We start from the raw sequence: 19,966 nt of genomic DNA, 5'->3' as shown, positions 1-19,966 counted from the left end.
ATAATCATAAAATAATAATCATAAAAAAGTGGGATTAATTTTATCAATGTTCATAACAGTTCAAAACAGTTTCAAAATCATATTAAAAACATATTTCTTTTTTTTTTTTAAATTTGATTTCACTTTTATGCTAGCCTGGTTTTGCTCACATACTGGGTAATGGCTAACTTTATCTCAGAAAGTCCACCCTGTCATGATCCACCCAGTACAGTACAGAACATGGTGTACAACAAAATACTTTATCTCTGAAATGCATGTGTGTTTTATATGGCTTTATTATTTAGTTTGGTTAGAATGATGACAGAAATATTGATATCATGTGTGCATCTTTTAAACAATGCCCTGAAGTGCAGCTGAGAGACAGAAGCTTTACAGGGAAAGCCGGGATTCTGATCCTGAAAGGAGAAGACAACACCTATACAAAAAGAGAGAGAAATGGTGGGGAGATACGCAGACAGGCAAGAAGAAAATTGCTGAAGTCAGTGAGAGAGAAAAGAGGGCACTAAGAAAGAAATGAAGAGAATCAAGACCAGAGTCAAAGGTCAAAGCCAGAATACTGTAATTAAATGTAACCAGCTACTCAAAGACTGGCCACTATTATAGGTAACCACAGATTCTCATGACAGTAATGAGTAGTCAAGGTATCTAGATGTTCGGAATTTGTCCAGATCAGAAGATCATAGGTTCACTCGCTGAAGCCAAAAGTTGGATTACGACAGTGAAATAACAACACAAGGCACAGCGATTAGTTTAACTGCATATATTAAATGCAACGCACGATAAGAACAAGTGCAATGGCAAAGTAATAAAATGAAAAAGTGGGATCCCAAATATACAAAAGAAGAAAAGTATCAAAATAATAAAAACTCAGTACAGTTGTGAGTGCACTCAAATTAGACTAGACCCGGGTCTGTTAAAATAAAAGTTCACAGTCCATCGATTGCACCGATATTGGATTAATGCAAGGTGGGTGTGTTCCTCCAGGGAAAGCAAGTGTCAGTGTGCACACATTTCTACCTGACCCCTTAGGCCAAGGGGAAATAGATCAAGGCTCTCTGGCTCAGTGTCTCTAGGGTGCAACCTCCTAGCTACGACCAGGCTCTATATCAAGTGATGTTGGCTTGCCATCCAGTACTGGAACAGTTTCTCCAAGGATCCCCAGAATCTCCACCGCCAATCCAGACTCCACCAGTAACCGCGATCACTCAACATCTGGATCCAACAATAAAACTTGACCTATATGGAATAGGTCAACATAAAATTACCTTACAGCTAACACTATTGACATTGCTGTCATAGGCTAAGGCTAGTATCAATAAACTCAATAAACACATTCAAAATACACTTAGTAGTCCTTAATGCATAAATGAATTGCATGAAAACCAGCTCTCTGTTAGCATTCACTAATATTAGTGTCTCAACAGACCGCTAGGCCTCAAGGACACAATGGTTAATACACATAATTTAACACTCGACGTAAAACACAGTTACAAAACACATAACTCAACGGAGCTACTCCACTCACCAGCAGTAGCTGTCCAGAATACCATAAAATATCCAATTTAAATACATTTCTAGTATGTTAACAGGGATAATACACTATACACAGGGATTAGCCATTAGCTTACATTTAGCAGGGCGTGGTTGCTAGCGCTGTTTACATTGAAGTTAATGGGCATAAAATGGCGGACATTAGCATATAGGATAGCGGAACATAAACTCACCAGTGCAATGGAACGGCACGTTAGCTTGAGCATGCCCTCCAAATTAGACTCTCTTGTGGTATTCCCCACTGTTAGTAGTTTACACCTGTACAGAAAGTAAGTATCAATATACCGCTACAATGATTCAGTTACCACTGAACACTCAAGTTCACAAGCGATCTTTTCAGCATAATGCGCTTGTATATAGTTATCACATAAAATGTATAATCACTTGTACATAAACATTCATTGCATATTTATTTCACTTAGGACATATTTATTTATTTTACGTATTGCCTATTTTACCTCTGGGTTACATAAACACTACACCAGCAAGCACAGACAGTGAGCCTACTGTAGAGACCTCAAGATTTGTGCTATGTCAATATTAGACTTATGTGTTCCTATTTTATATAGCTAAACAAACTCAAACATTTAAAGCAATAAATAATATACTCAGAGTATTGCAAACCCTAAACTTATCAGAACTTGGACCTTAATCTTAAAAAGCTATGGCATGCACATCCAAAAAACAATAACTCACAGCGATAAATAAAAAAAAAAAAAACAGCAACATGATGAATAAAGATGAATGATGATTCATTCAAACAAACTATACTGAAAGTCATGCTTCCTGCTATGCAGAAACATGGCATCATGACACAGACTAGACACCTTTAGAATTGAGGCACAGAGATCATGCCATAAAAAACGTCTGGGTTACGCATGTAACCCTGTTCCCTGAGAAAGGAACGAGACGTTGCGTTTGGCATAACACTATGGGAGTGCCTCTCACGCGCGACTGGCATCTGAAGCTTGTGTAAAATCATGCCTATTTATAGGCCTGCTATGATCAGGTGACGTGGCAATTAAGCGCGTCACGTGATATAAATATGGTACCTGTGAACCGTGCCATCAGCCTTTATTATCTGAAGCGAAGACGCAATTCACTGGCCTGCCCTGGTATGACAAAGCTACACAACGTATCGTTCCCTTCTCAGGGAACAGGGTTACATGTTACGTTTAGCATAACACTATGAGATACTGCAAGACACTCGAGCCCGGGGGGATGAATATCCAGGCTGTAATAACGAATGAACGTGTGTGGCGTAGACCACCCTGCTGCAGCACACACATTACGTAAGGATGCCCCTTTGGTCAAAGCCTTTGCAGAGGCGACCGCCCTAGTGGAATGAGCCCTTATGCCCAAAGGCGTAGTGAGACCGCGCACCTCATAAGCAATAGAGATTGCTTTCACTATCCAATTAGAGATCCACTGCTTTGACACAGCATCACCTCTACTGTCGCCGCCAAAGCAGACCAGCAGCTGCTCCGACTTACACTACTGGCTGGAGCGGTGGACGTAAGTACAGAGAGCCCTTACTGGACACAGCAGGTGCACTCTCTTTTGTTCCAGTGTGGGGAATGGAGGAGGGCAGAAAGCCTGCAACACCACAGGGTGGGCAGCCGATGTAGGCACTTTAGGAATATAATCCGGCATTGGATACAGGAAGGCCTTGGCTAATCCAGGGGCAAAGTCAAGGCAGGAAGGGGCAACAGAGAGAGCTTGTAGATCTCCTACTCGCTTGAGAGATGTCAGGACCAGCAGAAGAGCTACCTTTAGAGTCAGAAGCTTCTCAGAGGCTGACACTAAGGGCTCAAATGCGGCACCTGTCAGACCTTCCAGGACCACAGAAAGGTCCCAGGAAGGTATGTATGGTTTGCAGATGTGCCTCAGCTGCCTGACACCACGCATAAACCTCAAAGTTAGAGGATGTTGCCCCACAGAGGCTCCATCAACAGGGGCGTGGCTGGCCATAATGGCAGCCACGTAAACCCTGATTGTAGAAGGAGCCCACCCCGCTGAGAAATATTCTTGTAAGAACTCCAGGACTGTAGCTATTGCGCAGTTCACTGGGTCCACAGTGGATCCCTGCAGATGGGAATCTCTCAAGGAGTGCCATCTAGCGGGGATATTATCTCTGAGAACCATATTCGAGCTGGCCAATAAGGTGCTACTAGCAGCAGACATAGACTGTCTTGGCAAACTCTCGCTAGTACGTGTGGGAGCAGAGCGATGGGGAAAAAAGCGTACAGATGTTTACACATGTGCACCATGGTGTCCAGCCCTAATTGTGTGAGAGGAGTGAGGGCGAACCACAACGGGCCATGTGTTGTTTCCTCGGAGGTGAACATATGCAGTCCCTCTTGGCCAAACCACGCCATATGGACTCCACCACTTGTGGATGGAGCCACCAATTCCTGAGCCTCACCCCCTGCCTCAACAGGATGTCTGCCCCCATATTTCCAGAATGTACATTGCACTCAAACATTCCTTCTGCCCAGAGAAGAATTAGTTGCACCTGCCTGAACAGGGGGCACGGACATAATCCTCCTTGGTGGTCAATATATGAGACCACTGCTGTGTTGTCTGTAAACACATGGTGACCTCTCAATTGAGGAAGAAGGAATTCCAGTGCTAGAAATATGGCCCACATTTCTAGGCAATTTATATGCCACTCCAGATGAGGGCCGCAGCAGAGACCGTGAGCTGGACCGCTGTCTAAGACTGCGCTCCAGCCCATGAGGGAGGTGTCTGTCATTACCATCTTGCGCTAAGGAGACACCCCTAGAGTGTTACCCAAGGCTAGAAACCGGGGACACTCAAATTCTCAGAACACGTAGGCATCGCCACATGATGCTGATTATTCTCAGAATAATTTTCGTCCAAGGACGAAACCCCCAACTTCTTAGCCACCACTGAACGGTCTCCTGTGCAATAAGCCCATAAGCACCAATAGTCTCCCAAGATCCAGCTTTATCTTGCTCAGTGTTGATAGGATTGACCCTACGCATGTTGGGGATAGAAACGCCCTCATCGTAGTAGAATCCTTATAACCCCTAGAAAAGTAGTCCAGGTAGTTTAGTACATGGATGCCCTGGAGTCACAGTGGAGCCAGAGTGACATCCAAGCACTTTGTGATGGTGTGAGGGGGTAAAGCTAGTGATATTTCTATGTGGAAATATGCACCTTTTAGATCTATCGTCACAAACCAGTCCTCAAACTGAATCTGTGGAACGATAAGTTTGGGCATCAGCATCTTGAACCTGTATGTCCAAAGAGTACAGTTCAGATGACGCAGATCTAAAATTGGCTGCATACTCCTATTTTTTAATAGGAGGCTGTAAAAACCTCCCTCCCTCAGGGAATGGTTATAGGAAATGTAGGGAATAGGAAATGTCCTATGGCCCCTTTGTCCAAGAGGGATCTTACTTCCTGCACTAACGTCGGGCTCTGGTCTGTGCTGACTACTGTGATGAGCACACCTCTGAACTGGGGGGTCGAGCTCTAAATTGGACCCGGTAACCCTTTTCTACGGTAGACAGAACCCATGAAGACACATTTGGCAGTAGTTTCCATGCTGCCAGATGGTCTTTAGTGAGGTTAGTTATTCCACATTCTATTGGAGGGAAAGCATCAGATTTTAGTTGCCCTGTGACAGCTCGCTGACCAGAGAACACTGATAACTTGGGACCACCTTGGCTAGGGAAGGCCCTACAGTAGCACTGGGGACTAACTGCCCTAACAACCTCATGTCCCCTGATACATCCCTCCACGGCCCCTCAGGACCGCTCTTCTTTGCCTGCTTGGCCTTTATGACCATTCTCAGATCAGGCCTAGTAGCAGGCCGCGACTGTGGCCGCCCAGTTCCCCTGGCTCTCTGCAGGGGTTGGCAGGCTGCCATACTCACCTTCTGGGTCTCCCTCACACTAGTTCTGGCCTGGGCTCCACTTGTGGATGCCTGGGTGAACTCGAGACAACAGCGAAGGAACTGGCTGAATGCCGCCATATGTCGAGCTCACTCAGCAGGCCTGTTTGGTAGGCCTGCAACACTGTCATTGTCTGCAGTGACCCACAATCAAGACTACTACTGCATTGGCCTTGCCCACCAATGCCACGGTGGCCTTACATGGTGGCTTGGATGGCAAAGCCGGCCCCCATAATTACCCGCCGTCGATGGAGAGAGGTAGCTCGCAAGCGCCTCCTCTACCTTCAGCATAGCTAAATAGCCATGCCGTTCATTCCCCACAATGGCCGAATAATCCAACATCGTGGGGTTATAATTACGGCTTATGCATGGTTTTCCCCCAGAAGCCTAATATTTTGTTATGCACTTCTGGAAGAATGGGGAGTTTCTGCAGTGTGAGGGATTTACTTTCACTGGAGAGAAAAAAGGCTCATCCAGCCTTAGTAATCACTTCAAGCGGCTCTTTATATGCTGCTCTCAGTTTTTAGCACATCCTTCTGGCTCCTCGGAGTCAGAGAGGGATTATTACTTTTATTTTTTTTCCCTTTTGGCTTTCCATAGCGGGAGGAGGAGTCGCGACGCGAGCTCCAAAATCCAGCAGAGAGCCGAACCCGGAGGACAGAGCAAGAGCTAGAGTAGCACTCGTCCGAGAAGAGCACGAGTCGTGAGCCAAGCTGTTTAATGTAGGCATTACCATGCGCAGCCTCTCGAGGCTGCCATCGCATGCTACATCCCTAGACACTTCACCCAGAAAGTGTGCACTATTCCCCATGATGAAACCGGAGCAAGCCGTAACACACTTCCTGAATTCTCTCACTCATATTTTTCATGCTCATTCCGTTTTGTTTTTCTTCTCATTTTTTAAAGGGATAGAAAAGTTCTGAGATTTTGAGAAAAGATAGCGAGGAAATGAAGCGTCTTTTTGTTTCTTTACACAAACAACTGACATGCAGTCTTTCACTGAAGATAATAAAGGCTGATGGCATGGTTCACAGGTGCCATATTTATATCACGTGACGTGCTTAATTGCCACGTCACCTGATCATGGCAGGCCTATAAATAGGCATGATTTTACACAAGCTTCAGATGCCGGTCGCGCGCGAGAGGCACTCCCATAGTGTTATGCTAAACGCAACGTCGAAGTTCCCTTTGAAAGGGAACTTATCAATTAGTCTAAAACATACCTTACACAACTTTTTCATTGTAAGGAACAAAGAGGGGTTTGTAAATGGTTGTGTAAAAATTAACTACAGTATACCTGTTTTTGGTACACAAACCCAAGCATACACTGTAAGTGGACCTCAGGGAATGAAAATGAAACAGAAGAAAAATGTAGGCTATGTGGCCTTTAAAATATGTTTCTAAATCTCACAAAGACGTACTGTGACATCACACATCAGGAAAAGCACTTAGAGCAATAGATTTATAACTTATTTTAACATGAGTTAAACTGTATTCAAACTACTGTCTTTGTCAAATTTTTATTTGACACTTAACAATTGCTTTAAAATACTGTTTAAAAGTTTTCTAATCTTGAAATCTTGAAATCTTGGAAAATTGCATTTTACACTAATATTTTTTGAAAAGCTTGTCATTTGTTTTAATTGCTGTTTTACTAGGTGTTAACCATCATTATTATTTGTTTTAATGTTATTTAATTTTGTAAGCTGTAAGTTGGCTTCTTCATTTTGTCTTAGGGATATGCAAACTTTACTGTACTTTGTGTGTAAACAGTGACTTATTTTAGAATTAAAAAAAATGCTGAATGCATTTTTGTAGTATATGCAATTCACACATTTTGAATGATTTATTCATATTTTGCACATTATATTGTTATTATATCGTGTATCACATTCTTAAAGAGAGATGCAAACTGATGTTTTTTTTATTTTTTATTTTTTTAGCATGTTTATAAAGGCTTAGGCAGTCTTAAGACCCCTTTTTATTGAGTCTTAGATGTTTATTGTATGACTTCTTTTTTTAAAATGTATATAAATGTGAAAATGTCATTAAAGAAAGTGACATATTACATAATAGACTGGATGCCAGATTTTTTCTGCAAAAATATAAACAAGTGTGACAGTCAAAGTCTCCAGAAGAACTGTTTCTCCAACATGCTTAGAAAAACCTATCAGCCAATATTCTCATAAAAATGCAAAGTACTACTGATGCATTTTAAAGACATTAAAGACACTGTCACATCAAATACTCACTTTGTTTAGTTTAGTGCTGTTTACTATTCTTTAAGTAGAAAACATAAGCATTATTTTGAAGACAATATATTATTTGATTAAATTAACAGAATCTGGAACGCTGAGAATGACAGTAGGAACAGCAAATATTATTGGTTCATGTGTTTCTCTGGGACAAAACAAGACTGTCCCCTGCTCATTATGGTACCTATATAAGCCCATCTCTGCCCATCTTTCTGTTTTGTGTCAGTTATGGCATGCCATGGTAATTTGATCACATTTTGGTTTCTTTTAAACACACTTATATGTTGTCAGTCCACAAACAACAATGAGTGCATCTACCAGGGAGACGAAGGGACCCATAGTTTCTACAAGGGTGGCGATGTGATTTTGGGAGGACTGTTCCCTCTGCACTACAGCCCTGTTTCAGCAGTGCAGTCTTTCCAAAGCAAACCTGAACCGACTGATTACAAGTAGTATGTGACTGATACTTTGAAAGATGTAAAGGGATATATTCATGGCTAAATTATATTTATCTACTTTCTTTCATTTGTAATGTAATATTTATTAATGTAAATGTTTTATTTTTCTTTAATTTCTTGAATAATAGTTTAATAGAGGTCATGTCTTCATGAGTTCATGTACTTTCTCTGAATATACTGCAGCTTTAGTCCTCGAGCCCTGAGGTGGATGCAAACAATGACCTTTGCTGTGGCAGAGATAAATCAGAGACAGGACTTGTTACCAAATCTGTCCCTGGGATACCACATACGGGACAGCTGCGATGACATACCTGTGTCACTAAAGAGCTCACTTCTCCTGGTCAATGGGCAGCCAGAGAGAGCAAGAGGATCTGGATGTGCAAATGTTATCAGGCAGCCCTCTCCTGTCATAGTAGGAGATGCTGCATCAGGGATATCCATGGCTGTGCTGAGAACACTAGGCTCATTCAATATACCTTTGGTAAGCAGAGTTTGTTATTTTGAATAAGCCACATAAAGCAAAAGCATAATTTAAAATTAGAATCCATGCTCTTAATGTAGACTTGTTTACTTATTGCCCAAACAAAATATTGTCTCCATTAGGATTTGTATTGGTGTAAAATTTTTTACTAACACTAATGGGACTTTCCTTATATTTTCTTTTTATTTTGTACTTCATGAATGTCTATTCATGTATCAACAATTTATCTTAATGAATAGCAACAAATTACTATTATGTGCCACTTATGTTATATATTTTTTTAGGTTTTAGTGCAATTTTTTGGACTTCTCACATGCTCATTATATTATATGCTCATTTTAATATCCTCTCAGGTGAGCTACTTTGCATCTTGCTCATGTTTGAGTAACAAGAAAGAGTTTCCCACATTTATGCGGACAATGCCAAGTGACGAATTTCAGATTAAGGCTTTAGCAAAGCTGGTCCATTACTTTCAGTGGAGCTGGGTGGGGGTCATAGGAGTGGAATCAGACTATGCTCGCTTTGCCATCCAGCTCTTTCTAAAGGAATCAACCAGATACCACGTATGCCCCGCATATGTGCACTTTTACCCCGTATCACTCACTACAGAAGCAGTGCAGGACTTGATGGGTACTATTAAAGCCTCCACTGCCACAGTCATTCTTAACTTCTCTGGAGAATCAGAATTGCAAACTATTCTAAGAGAATGCAGGCGACAAAACATCACGCATCTACAGTGGATTGCCAGTGAAGCTTGGGCAACATCACAGGCATTGTGGGGTGATTTCCATGATCTCTTACAGGGAACTTTAGGGTTTGCCATCCGGAAGGGAGAAATCCCAAACCTTGGTGGATACCTCAGAGAGATAGTCACTTCCAGTGCTCAAACCTCACATTTTTTAGCAGAGTTTTGGGAGGAAACATTCAACTGTCACCTCAATGGATCTTTAAACACTCATGTACATAGAGAGGATGCCCAGTTCAGGGAAGCTTGTAGTGGGAGAGAGAGTCTGTACAATGTGTACTCTACCTTTACAGATGTATCACAGCTTAGAGTGTCCTACAATGTATACAAAGCTGTGTATCTCATTGCACATGCCTTACATGATATGAGTACCTGCGTTCCAGGGCAGGGCCCCTTTCAAAATGGGACATGTGGGAATCTAAATCCCCTTCTGCCTTGGCAGGTGTGTTTGAGTGTATGAATGAATGTGTGTGTAAGTATTTGTGAATATATTTTAACATTGTTCTATTTTAATGTGTAATGTTTTTATTGCAAATCTGGTAATAACAATTACATTGATGGAGCATATATAGTGAGATCTAGAAACAATTGCTGTTTACATGCTATCAAACTGACTTCCCAATCTTCCTCAAAGTTGATAAGCTACATGAAGAGAACAAACTTCACAACACTAGGGGAGTTTGTGCACTTTGATGAGAATGGAGATCCCATTGCATCTTATGATCTGATGAACTGGCAGGGGGCGAGTGATGGCTTACTTCAGCTGGTGAAGGTGGGATTCTATGATGCATCACTGAAGGAGGATAGTGGCCTGGTCATAAATGAATCAATGATTATGTGGCAACGAGACAATAAGGTGTGTGCTATATCATCCATCACCAGATCATCTTTCATTCGTTTATTTATTATTCAGTTTTTTTGCATTATTGTAATTCAGATAGAAGATATGTTTTGTATCTTAAAATGGCATAATACCATTCACTCAGTTGATTTTACACTAGGCATTTTGATCTCACTACATCAGCTAAATATGTTTAACATATCATTTTATAAATATATGTAACATAGCCGATTTATTTATTGGTTTATGGTTTATACACACATGTGCACACACACACGCACACACATATAAATTACACACACACACACACACACACACACACACACATATATATATATATATATATATATATATATATATATATATATATATATATATATATAGAATATACAGTGCCCTCTACTAACCTTTTGATCTTTTGTTGAAAAATTCACAAAAATACTGTGCTCTCATGGATATAATAATATAATATTATAATATTAACATTAAAGAGCCACCACCATATTTAACCGTGGGCATGAGGTACTTTTCCATAAGGCTACCTCTTTGTGTGTGCCAAAACCACCTCTGGTGTTTATTACCAAAAAGCTCTATTTTGGTTTTGTTTGATCATAGAACCCGATCTCATTTGAAGGTCCAGTAGTGTCTGGCAAACTGAAGACGCTTGAGTTTGTTTTTGGATGAGAGTAGAGGCTTTTTTAATGAAACCCTTCCAAACAACTTGTGGTGATGTAGGTGACTTCAGATTGTGGTTTTGGAAATTTTCTGACCCCAAGACACAACTAACTTCTGCAATTCTCCAGGTGTGATACTTGGAGATTTTTTGGTCACTCGAACCGTCCTCTTCACAGTGCGTTGAGACGATATAGACACACGTCCAATTCAAGGTTGATTCATAACATTTCCAGTTGACTGGAACTTCTTAATTGCCCTGATGGTGGAAATGGGCATTTTCAATGCTTGTGCTATTTTCTTATAGCCACTTCCCATTCTGTGAAGCTCAACAACCTTTTGCCGCACATCTCAGCTATATTCCTTGGTCTTACATATTGTTATGAATGACTAAGGGAATTTGGCCTATGTGTTACTTCATAATTATAATCAATTTCCTGTTCCTAGTCACCCAGGTGTACTAATAATTTTTTTTAATAAAATTATTAATTAATAATTTTTTTTTTAATTTTTATTTTTCTCATATGAATTCATAGGGATGCTAATAATTGTTGTACACCTAAATTTAACAAAGATTTATATTTTTTATAAACCTGTAATTGTGTGATATCCATGAGAGTATTTCTGAACAGTGTGGAGGGCACTATATATATATATATATATATATATATATATATATATATATATATATATATATATATATATATATATATATATATATATATACATATATATATATACATATATATATATATATATATATATATATATATATATATATATATATATATATATATATATATATATGTGTGTGTGTGTGTGTGTGTGTGTGTGTGTGTGTCTGTGTGTGTGTGTGTGTGTGTGTGTGTGTAAAACTGTGAAAACCATGTGTCAACCCTCCCTCTAATGGGATTGTTAGGCACCAGTATCAGTCTGCAGCAAAAGTTGTCTGCCAGGTTCCAGGAAAGCCAGGCGAAAGGGTGAACCCATCTGTTGCTTTGACTGCATACCATGTGCTGAGGGAGAGATTAGCAATCAAACAGGTGTGAAACTGATTTCATTGGTCTTATTACTCTGATATTTATGATCAGGAAATTGGAATGCAGATTTTTTTAAAAAATATATTATTTCCTCACAGACTCAAATGATTGTTTAAGATGTTCAAGGGAAACATGGCCAAACCAAGCCAGAGACAAATGTATACCAAAGGGTCTGGAGTACCTGTCCTTTCAGGAGCCCTTGGGAATAATTCTCTTGGCTGTTTCTACATTTGGAGCTTGTCTGACTGCTGCAGTGATTTGTGTATTTATGGTCTACAGAAATACTCCAATAGTTCGAGGCAACAACATGGAACTCAGCTTCCTCCTACTCTTGTTCCTATGTGCATGCTTTCTAATTAGTCTGACATTCATTGGGAAGCCCACTGATTGGCTCTGCCAGATCAGATTTACAGCCTTTGGAGTCAGCTTTGCACTCTGTATCGCCTGCATCTTGGCTAAGACTGTAGTGGTTCTCATGGCTTTCAGGGCCACCTTACCTGGTAGTAATGCCATGAAATGGTTTGGTCCAGTACAACAGAGATTTTTTGTCATATTATGCTCTTTGGTTCAAGTACTTATTTGCATCATATGGCTGATAACTAAACCTCCATCTGCTGCCTATACCACAGCTTTTTTGAGTCCTACTATAATTGTAGAGTGTAAAGTGGGATCTGAGATAGGATTCTGGTGTGTGTTGGGATACATTGGCCTACTAGCATGTATGTGCTTTTTAATAGCTTTTTTGGCCAGAAAACTTCCAGACAATTTTAACGAGGCCAAATTTATCACATTCAGTATGCTTATCTTTTTTGCTGTGTGGATAACATTCATCCCTGTTTATGTGAGCACAAATGGAAAATATATGGTTGCTGTGCATGTCTTTGCCATCTTAGCTTCTGCATTTGGATTGCTTCTGTGCATATTTGCTCCAAAGTGCTATGTTGTCCTGTTGAGACCTGAAAAAAACAGCAGAAAGCATATGATGAAAAAATAGTGCAGAATCATTTGCCAACATAATTACACACATATACAATCATTAATTACACACATGAACAAGAAATTTAAATGAATTAGGTCTGGAATTGTAAAACATTTTATGCTGCAATAAACGATCAATCTATAATGACTTATCTGGTACTTTCTACACAAGACAAAAATAAATATGCCAAAACAAACTCATTTTTAGGAAATTAAACATATACACTATATGGCAAAACGTTCGTGGACACTCAACCATAACACTCATATGTGTTTTTTGAACATCCCATTCCAGTTTCAGTTCCCCTCCTTTGCTGTTATAATAACCTCCACTGTTTTGGTCAGGCATTTCGCTAGATTTTGGAGCATGGCTATAGGGATTTGCCCATTCAGCCAGAATTAGTATGGGCATTAGTGAAATCTGGCACTAATGTCAGGCAAGGAGGTGGAATCAAATTCATATTCCAAAGCATATTGTTACAGTCTACAAAGACATCCTATACAATTGTGTGCTTCCAACTTTTTGGAATACAGGTGCATCTCAAAAAATTGTAATATCTTGGAAAAGTTCTTTTTGTAATTTTTGTAAGTTTTTGTAATTTAATTTAAAAAGTGGAACTTTCATATATTCTAGATTCATTACACATAAAGTGAAATATTTCAAGCCTTTTTTGCTTTAATCTTGATAATTATGGCTTACAGCTCATAGAAACAAAAAATCCAATATTTCAAAATATTAGAATAAAGCATTTATAATGTAGAAATGTCAAGCTTCTGAAAAGTATGTTAATTTATGCACTCAATACTTGGTTGGGGCTCCTTGCACGAGTTACTGCATTAATGCGGCATTTAACACTTTGGCACCCTTTTAGTCAATACTTTGGGCTACCTCCCTTTGCCAAGATTATAGCTCTGAGTCTTATCATACAATGCCTGATGAGGTTGGAGAATACACGCCAAGGGCTCTGAGATCGTTCCTCCATACAGATTCTCTCCAGTTCCTTCAAATTTCGAGCTCCATGATGGTGGACTCTCCTCTTCAGTTCACCATTTTTGTGTTGATTTTGATGTATGTTTTGGATCACTGTCCTGCTGGAAGATCCAACCACGGACCATTTGAAGCTTTCTGGCAGAGGCAGTCAGGTTTTTATTTTTTATTTGATATTTGATAGAATCCATGATGCCATGTATTCTAACAAAATGTCCAGGTCCTCTGGCAGAAAAACAGCCCCAAAACAGTTCCAGTTGACTGGAAGTTCTTAATTATTGCCCTGATGGTGGAAATGGACATTTTCAATGCTTGTGCTATTTTCTTATAACCACTTCACATTTTGTGAAGGTCAACAACCTTTTGCCTCATATCACAGCAATATTCCTTGGTGTTACCCATTGTTATGAATTACTAAGGGAATTTGGCCCATGTGTTACCTCGGGAACTGCTTTAATACTGTTTAAAAAGCATCTAAGTGAAATTCCTCAAGAAATTGGTTTAGAAAATGCCAAGAATACATTTCTGGAAAATTCTAGGCAAAAAGGGCATCTACTTTGAAGATGCTAAAATACTACATTATCTTTTATTTATTTTGGATTTATTTTTATTTTTTTTGATCACAACCTAATTCCCATAGTTCCATTTGTGTTATTCCAGAGTTTTGATGACTTTATTTTTAATCTAAAATGTGGAAAAAATAAAAATTAAAATAAAGAATGAGTGTGTCTAAACTTTGACTGGTAGTGCATATTTAACAAATATATTTTTTGATAAACCTGTGTTGTGTTTGCAATTGTTTAATATCCATGAGAACAAATGATCAAAAGGTTAAACAATAAAGAAAAAATTTCACAGCCTTCTTTGCTCATATTTACCAAGGGTGTCAATATTAGTGAAGGGCACTGTAGCTTCATAAACTGTACATGAAGACTGATGTGTAAAGCAACAAGGAGAGGGAAAAATTGGTGCATGACAAAGTTAGTCACTGCAAATGCTATGCCATTCAGTAACTTTGTAGCTGTCTGTTGTCTTGGTATGTGCGTGCACATGCACAAAATAAATCCAGGTGAGATTCACCATCCCTAGTTGTTGGGAGGGGTCAAGTTAGAGTCAATAATTTGTTGTATTTGTAAACTGTGTTAATTTAATATGCTTTATTAAAATTCCTCATCACATATTTCAAATTATCATTACTGTTTTTGAACAATATGATTTCAGGTAAAGTCCTATGTATGCAATTAATAAAAGCAAAAACATTTGAGTAAATAATATGGACACATAGGATCCAAACATGTACTTAAGTTGCATGTTCAGGAGCTAACATTATACCCATTTGGTTTTTATTTGTTTACTTTATAGATAATACTGATACAATTTACAAGTAAAACAGCTGCAATGTTCACTATCGTGGAAGTTCCTCATTATGGAAGTAATGTTTCATTTCAAAATGACCAACAGTCTGATTGTTTCCATTACTGTTCAAAAGTGTCCATGTCTTTTGTGTTTTTTTTGTTTGTTTGTTTGTTTGTTTCATATTTATGCTACTATTATGCCTTGGTAATGCAAGACAAATGGGAATTAGCTTCTACAGTAGAATTACAAACCATATTTTCCTTACATACATTTTTTAGAAATATTATCTTACACGCTCAGTGATTATTTTACACTCTAGCGGACTGCATGCATTCAAATGAAGAATCAGTGTCCACTCCAGTGGCTGTTCTGCAGTTGTTCTACTGAAATCATTGCAATAGGCAGAACATGGCTTTTGAATAGCTGTTCACTGTAGTGACCACTATGCATGAAAGGATAAAGTAACTTTTTATTTTTTTCCCATTACATGTTTTCTTGTGTTTCTCTCTGGCTTGATTAAAATTATGTAACACTTTGGTGTAAAAATGCTTAAGAGTAGGCCAAAGGCAGATGACAAAATTGCAAATATTTCTACTGCTACTGTATACTTTCCAGGAGAGCTGACATATGCTGGAATGAAGGTGATCCAAACTGCACAGAATATAAGCATACTAAATGCGATGAATTTTGCTTCATTAAAATTATCAGGTAGCTTTCTGGCTAAAAAGGCCAGGACCAAACAAACTATGGCAAGAAGGCCAATGTACCCTAGAACGGCATAAAATGCAGCATCTGAGCCTGTGTTACATTCTAAAATAATTTTTTTACTGCGTTGCTCAAAGACTTTATCTGGGAATGGTGGTGCAACATTTAGCCAAATAATACAAGTAACTATTTGAACTGCAGTGCATGAACACACAATGGCCCTTTGTTGAAGTGGCCCAAAATTTCCTGCCACATTGTTCCCTGGTAATGTTGCTCTGAAGGCAGTAACTACAACTATGGTTTTCCCCAAGATACAGGAAATGCAGAGGGCAAATGTGATACCAAATGCTATATGACGCAACATGCATGACCAGACTGTGGGCTCACCAATGAATGTGAGAGGACAGAGGAAGCAAAATATAAGAGAAAGAAGTAAAAGTAAGCTCAGCTCTGAATTATTTGCTTTTACTATTGGTGTGTCTCTAAAGTGTATGAAAATCACCATAGTAGAAAATGTTAAACAGGCACCAAATAGTGACACAGCTATTAGAACAATCCCCATTGTTTCAGTGTGTGAAAGAAACTCTGTTATTTTCATGATGCAGTTATCTTTTCTTTCATTAGACCAGTACTCTTCAGGGCAGGTGATGCAATCTGTTGCTCCTAAAATAGAAAAATGAATGTTTTGAAATGCTTGATTAATAAATATGCATTATTTAAGCAATATTAATTCAACATTACTTTACCTGTTGTATTTGATATAGAGCCATCAGCGCATGGGATACAATCAAAACAGCACAGAGGCAATCCTCTGATTTGTGCTTTCCTTGTGCCTTGTGGACAGATTTCTGAGCAAACAGCTTTTGGAGTCTGATATAGTAGAGCAGAGTAGAGATGTTGGACGAGTAATGGAATTAAAGAAAATTGTGCTTTTAATAATAATATGTTTATAATACCAAATTTCCTGTTCTCCAGACAATCCTGTCTTCATTAAGCACAAGTTCATATTTTCCATTTGCAGTGGTGCTGAAATGGCCAACTCCAATATGCTGCACTTGTCCTTCTCTCAGCTGCCAGTTTATGACTTCATATGAAGCAGGGGGGTCTCCATTCTTATCAAAGAACACTACCTCTCCAAATGCGTCCACAAAATGTACTTTTTTTAATTGCTCACTAACCTTGGGAACAAAAAGAGCAAAAGCATTACCAAGAGGCTTAAAATTATGATATTGAAATGTAAATAAAAATGCTTAGCTCACCAGTTTTGGGGTTATCTGTAACACAGAAAGACACAGTTTCGAGGCATTGGTCCCAGGCTCTTCACAAAACATCACCTGGTGTAATGCATGTGCAATTGCATATACTGCTTGATAGACATTATATGCCACTCTAAGCTGTGTGACATCAAAGAATTTGTTTGAATAATCCACTTTTTCTGATCCTGAGCATGTTTTTGTGTTATTAATTAAACCATTTACTGAAGATGGAGGCCTACAGCCCACCATTGTTTCCCAGAAATCACTGACAAAACCAGACTCAGAATCATTATAAGGGCTGATATCCTTGAGAACTGGTCCCAGTTTGGGCATGGCCATCTTTCTAACCACGAATCCTATTGTTCCTCCAAAAGATTTGAACATTTCTGGAGTGGATGGTCTGTCTGCAGTTATCCAGGCTTCACTTGCAATCCACTGTATTCCTGTAATGTTCTGTTTTACCACTTCTGTCATTAATGGATAGAGATCTCCCTCTGGCACAAATGCAAGAATCACTTTGACAGTTGATTGCTTAATCATTTGAACAACTTCAAGGATTTTACTTTGGGGATATGTCCGCAGAATTGTGCCAACAAATGAAATACAAACACCAAGTGCCTGCACTTCTTTTGTGAATGCTGATATCCCATTTCGTCCATAATCATTGTCAGACTGTAAAACTCCTATCCATGTCCATCCAAACCGTTTGACAAGGAAAGCCAAAGCCTTTGCTTGGTAGTAGTCACTTGGTATTGTTCGGAAAAATGTAGGATATTTTGTTTTGTCACTTAAACATGCACATGTTGAAAAGTAACTCACCTGTTCAGACAAACAGAATACTTGTGTAAATACAAACGCATTTTCACATTTAAAATACTTTTTAAAATTTGTTTAAATGTTTGTTATTACCACTGGTACTCTGAATGGTCCAAGTGCCCCAGCCACAACTAATGACTGGGTAGATCCTGATTCAGCTACAATAGCAGATATGGGAGATGGATAACACTGAGCTGAAGATTTATTTTGCTCTGACATGCTCACCAGAGTGAGGGCAGATCGCAAAACATTAGTAGGAGAGGCACAAGAGTCTAAAATTGTATATCCTAGTGTGATGTTAGGAAGCAAATTACCATCTCTGTTTATTTCTTCTATTGCAAACATCATGGTTCTAGTCCAGCGAAATGCTCGTAAGTCAAATCTGTGATGAATGTTAGAGAATGTTAGAGAAACAAAACAAAATTAAACAAAACAATGAACAATAAATAAGCACTGAACTATATTTCCCTTCATTTCCAGTATGGATATTTTTTTAACTCACCCTTTACATTCAGCTTTAGGTGGTTTGTTTTCAAATGAAACAAGAATATTCTCCTGTTTGTTAAAAATAGGAAAAATCCCACCTATCATAATGTCTCCTTCCTTAAACATGTCTTGCATGTCAAACTTACCCAGCAGCTGACATGCAAGCCCTGTTGGTGTAAAGATCATCAAACACATACACAATACATTAAGATTACCCATGGCTGAAGGATCAGGATGAGTGCTTCTTGTTTTATATAGTGCCTTTAAATGTCATGCATGCCATAGGCTGGTTTTTGTCAGAGGTGTGTCATTTGAAGAAGCTTTCCTTACGGTATGAAAACAGACATGGTTGGCAGAGAATTCAGAGAGTTAACCTCTAACGGATTGTAGGATATTCAGAATGTGTAAAGTGTAAACACAAAATTAAACACATAAACATAAACATAAACACAAAATAAAATGTATTTTGGTGCTATAGCTAGATTCTAACAATTAACTTTCTGTTCTGTTTTCATTTCTGTATGTCTCAGCGATGTACATCAAGGATCAACAGACACTGTAAAGAAAACACATGTTTATAAAGATGTTTACAAAGGGATGTGAAATGATTAAGTGAATGTACTTCAGAATGTTTTCTGTTGGACAAATCCATTGCACTCACTGTAAAACATAATAGCTCAATTAAATTATATGAACTTATTTCTTCTCTTTAACTCCATTGTTATGTTCCAGCATAACAATGACCCTGTGCACAAAGTAAGGTCCATGAAGCTATTATTTGTCAGGTTGGAGTAGAAAAACTCAGGTGGCCTACAAAGATCCCAGACCTAAACACCATTGAACACCTTTGTATGCAATGATGAATGCACACCAGGCCTTCTCACTCAACATCAGTGCCTGACCTCACTAATGCCGTTATGATTAAATGGGCAGCCACACTCCATATTCCAGTGGAAAGCCTTCCCAGAAGAGTGGAGGTTATATTAACAGCAAAGAGCCGATTAAATCTGAAATTGTATGATTAAAAAGCCCATATGGGTGTGATGGTCAGGTGTCTACAAATTTTTGCCATATAGTATATGACTAGGACAGCCTCATGAGCTCCCTAAAATTGTATACTGTAGATTTGCTACAAAAGGCCCATTAACTGGATAGACTCCATGACACTAAGTGCATAGACACTAAATAAATGGCAAGTAGAAGTATGTGAACCTTTTGGAATTTCATGGTTTTCGGAATAAATTTGTCATAAAATGTGATCTGATCTTCATCTAAGTCAAGGGTATTGACAAATATAATGTGTCTAAAATAATAACACACAAAAAAATCTGATCTTTCATGTCTTTATTGAGAACAACCAAAAAAACCTCATAGTGCTTGTGGAAAAAGTATGTGAACCCTTGAGTTAATGACCTC

General features: G+C 38.8%; 2 protein-coding genes across 2 annotated transcripts; one reads left to right on the top strand and one right to left on the bottom strand.

Annotated features, from left to right (window-relative positions):
- Positions 1 to 7,408: 7,408 nt before the first annotated feature.
- LOC128607051 (extracellular calcium-sensing receptor-like) lies at positions 7,409 to 13,261 on the top strand. The gene is made up of 6 exons (XM_053623669.1): positions 7,409 to 8,180; positions 8,370 to 8,667; positions 9,021 to 9,854; positions 10,047 to 10,268; positions 11,845 to 11,968; positions 12,064 to 13,261. The coding sequence occupies exons 1-6, from the start codon at positions 7,957 to 7,959 to the stop codon at positions 12,957 to 12,959; spliced, it is 2,598 nt and encodes an 865-aa protein (XP_053479644.1). The 5' UTR covers positions 7,409 to 7,956; the 3' UTR covers positions 12,960 to 13,261.
- A 2,435-nt stretch (positions 13,262 to 15,696) lies between these two features.
- LOC128606275 (vomeronasal type-2 receptor 26-like) lies at positions 15,697 to 17,587 on the bottom strand. Its single transcript, XM_053622314.1, has 5 exons — positions 17,495 to 17,587; positions 17,252 to 17,266; positions 16,949 to 17,206; positions 16,739 to 16,862; positions 15,697 to 16,655 (listed from the first exon to the last, which is right to left on the bottom strand). Exons 1-5 carry the CDS (start codon positions 17,585 to 17,587, stop codon positions 15,757 to 15,759), a joined length of 1,389 nt encoding a protein of 462 aa, XP_053478289.1. The 3' UTR covers positions 15,697 to 15,756.
- Between the last annotated feature and the right edge of the window lie 2,379 nt (positions 17,588 to 19,966).

The sequence above is a fragment of the Ictalurus furcatus genome, chromosome 4 (genome assembly GCF_023375685.1).
Source record: "Ictalurus furcatus strain D&B chromosome 4, Billie_1.0, whole genome shotgun sequence".
Classification (NCBI taxonomy): domain Eukaryota; kingdom Metazoa; phylum Chordata; class Actinopteri; order Siluriformes; family Ictaluridae; genus Ictalurus; species Ictalurus furcatus.
Note: the sequence above shows the minus strand (reverse complement) of the source record. Positions and strands in the feature narration are given on the sequence as shown.

What these genes read in the sequence shown, in the direction of transcription:
- LOC128607051 (XM_053623669.1), top strand. Translation starts at nt 7,957, where the DNA reads ATGGCATGCCATGGTAATTTGATCACATTTTGGTTTCTTTTAAACACA. An exon ending in GAACCGACTGATTACAAGTA is followed by an intron (nt 8,181 to 8,369) that starts GTATGTGACTGA and finishes AATATACTGCAG; the next exon opens with CTTTAGTCCTCGAGCCCTGA. An exon ending in GCTCATTCAATATACCTTTG is followed by an intron (nt 8,668 to 9,020) that starts GTAAGCAGAGTT and finishes ATATCCTCTCAG; the next exon opens with GTGAGCTACTTTGCATCTTG.
- LOC128606275 (XM_053622314.1), bottom strand. Translation starts at nt 17,587, where the DNA reads ATGGCCATGCCCAAACTGGGACCAGTTCTCAAGGATATCAGCCCTTAT. An exon ending in TCTGGAGAACAGGAAATTTG is followed by an intron (nt 16,863 to 16,948) that starts GTATTATAAACA and finishes CTACTATATCAG; the next exon opens with ACTCCAAAAGCTGTTTGCTC. An exon ending in CTCTATATCAAATACAACAG is followed by an intron (nt 16,656 to 16,738) that starts GTAAAGTAATGT and finishes TTTCTATTTTAG; the next exon opens with GAGCAACAGATTGCATCACC.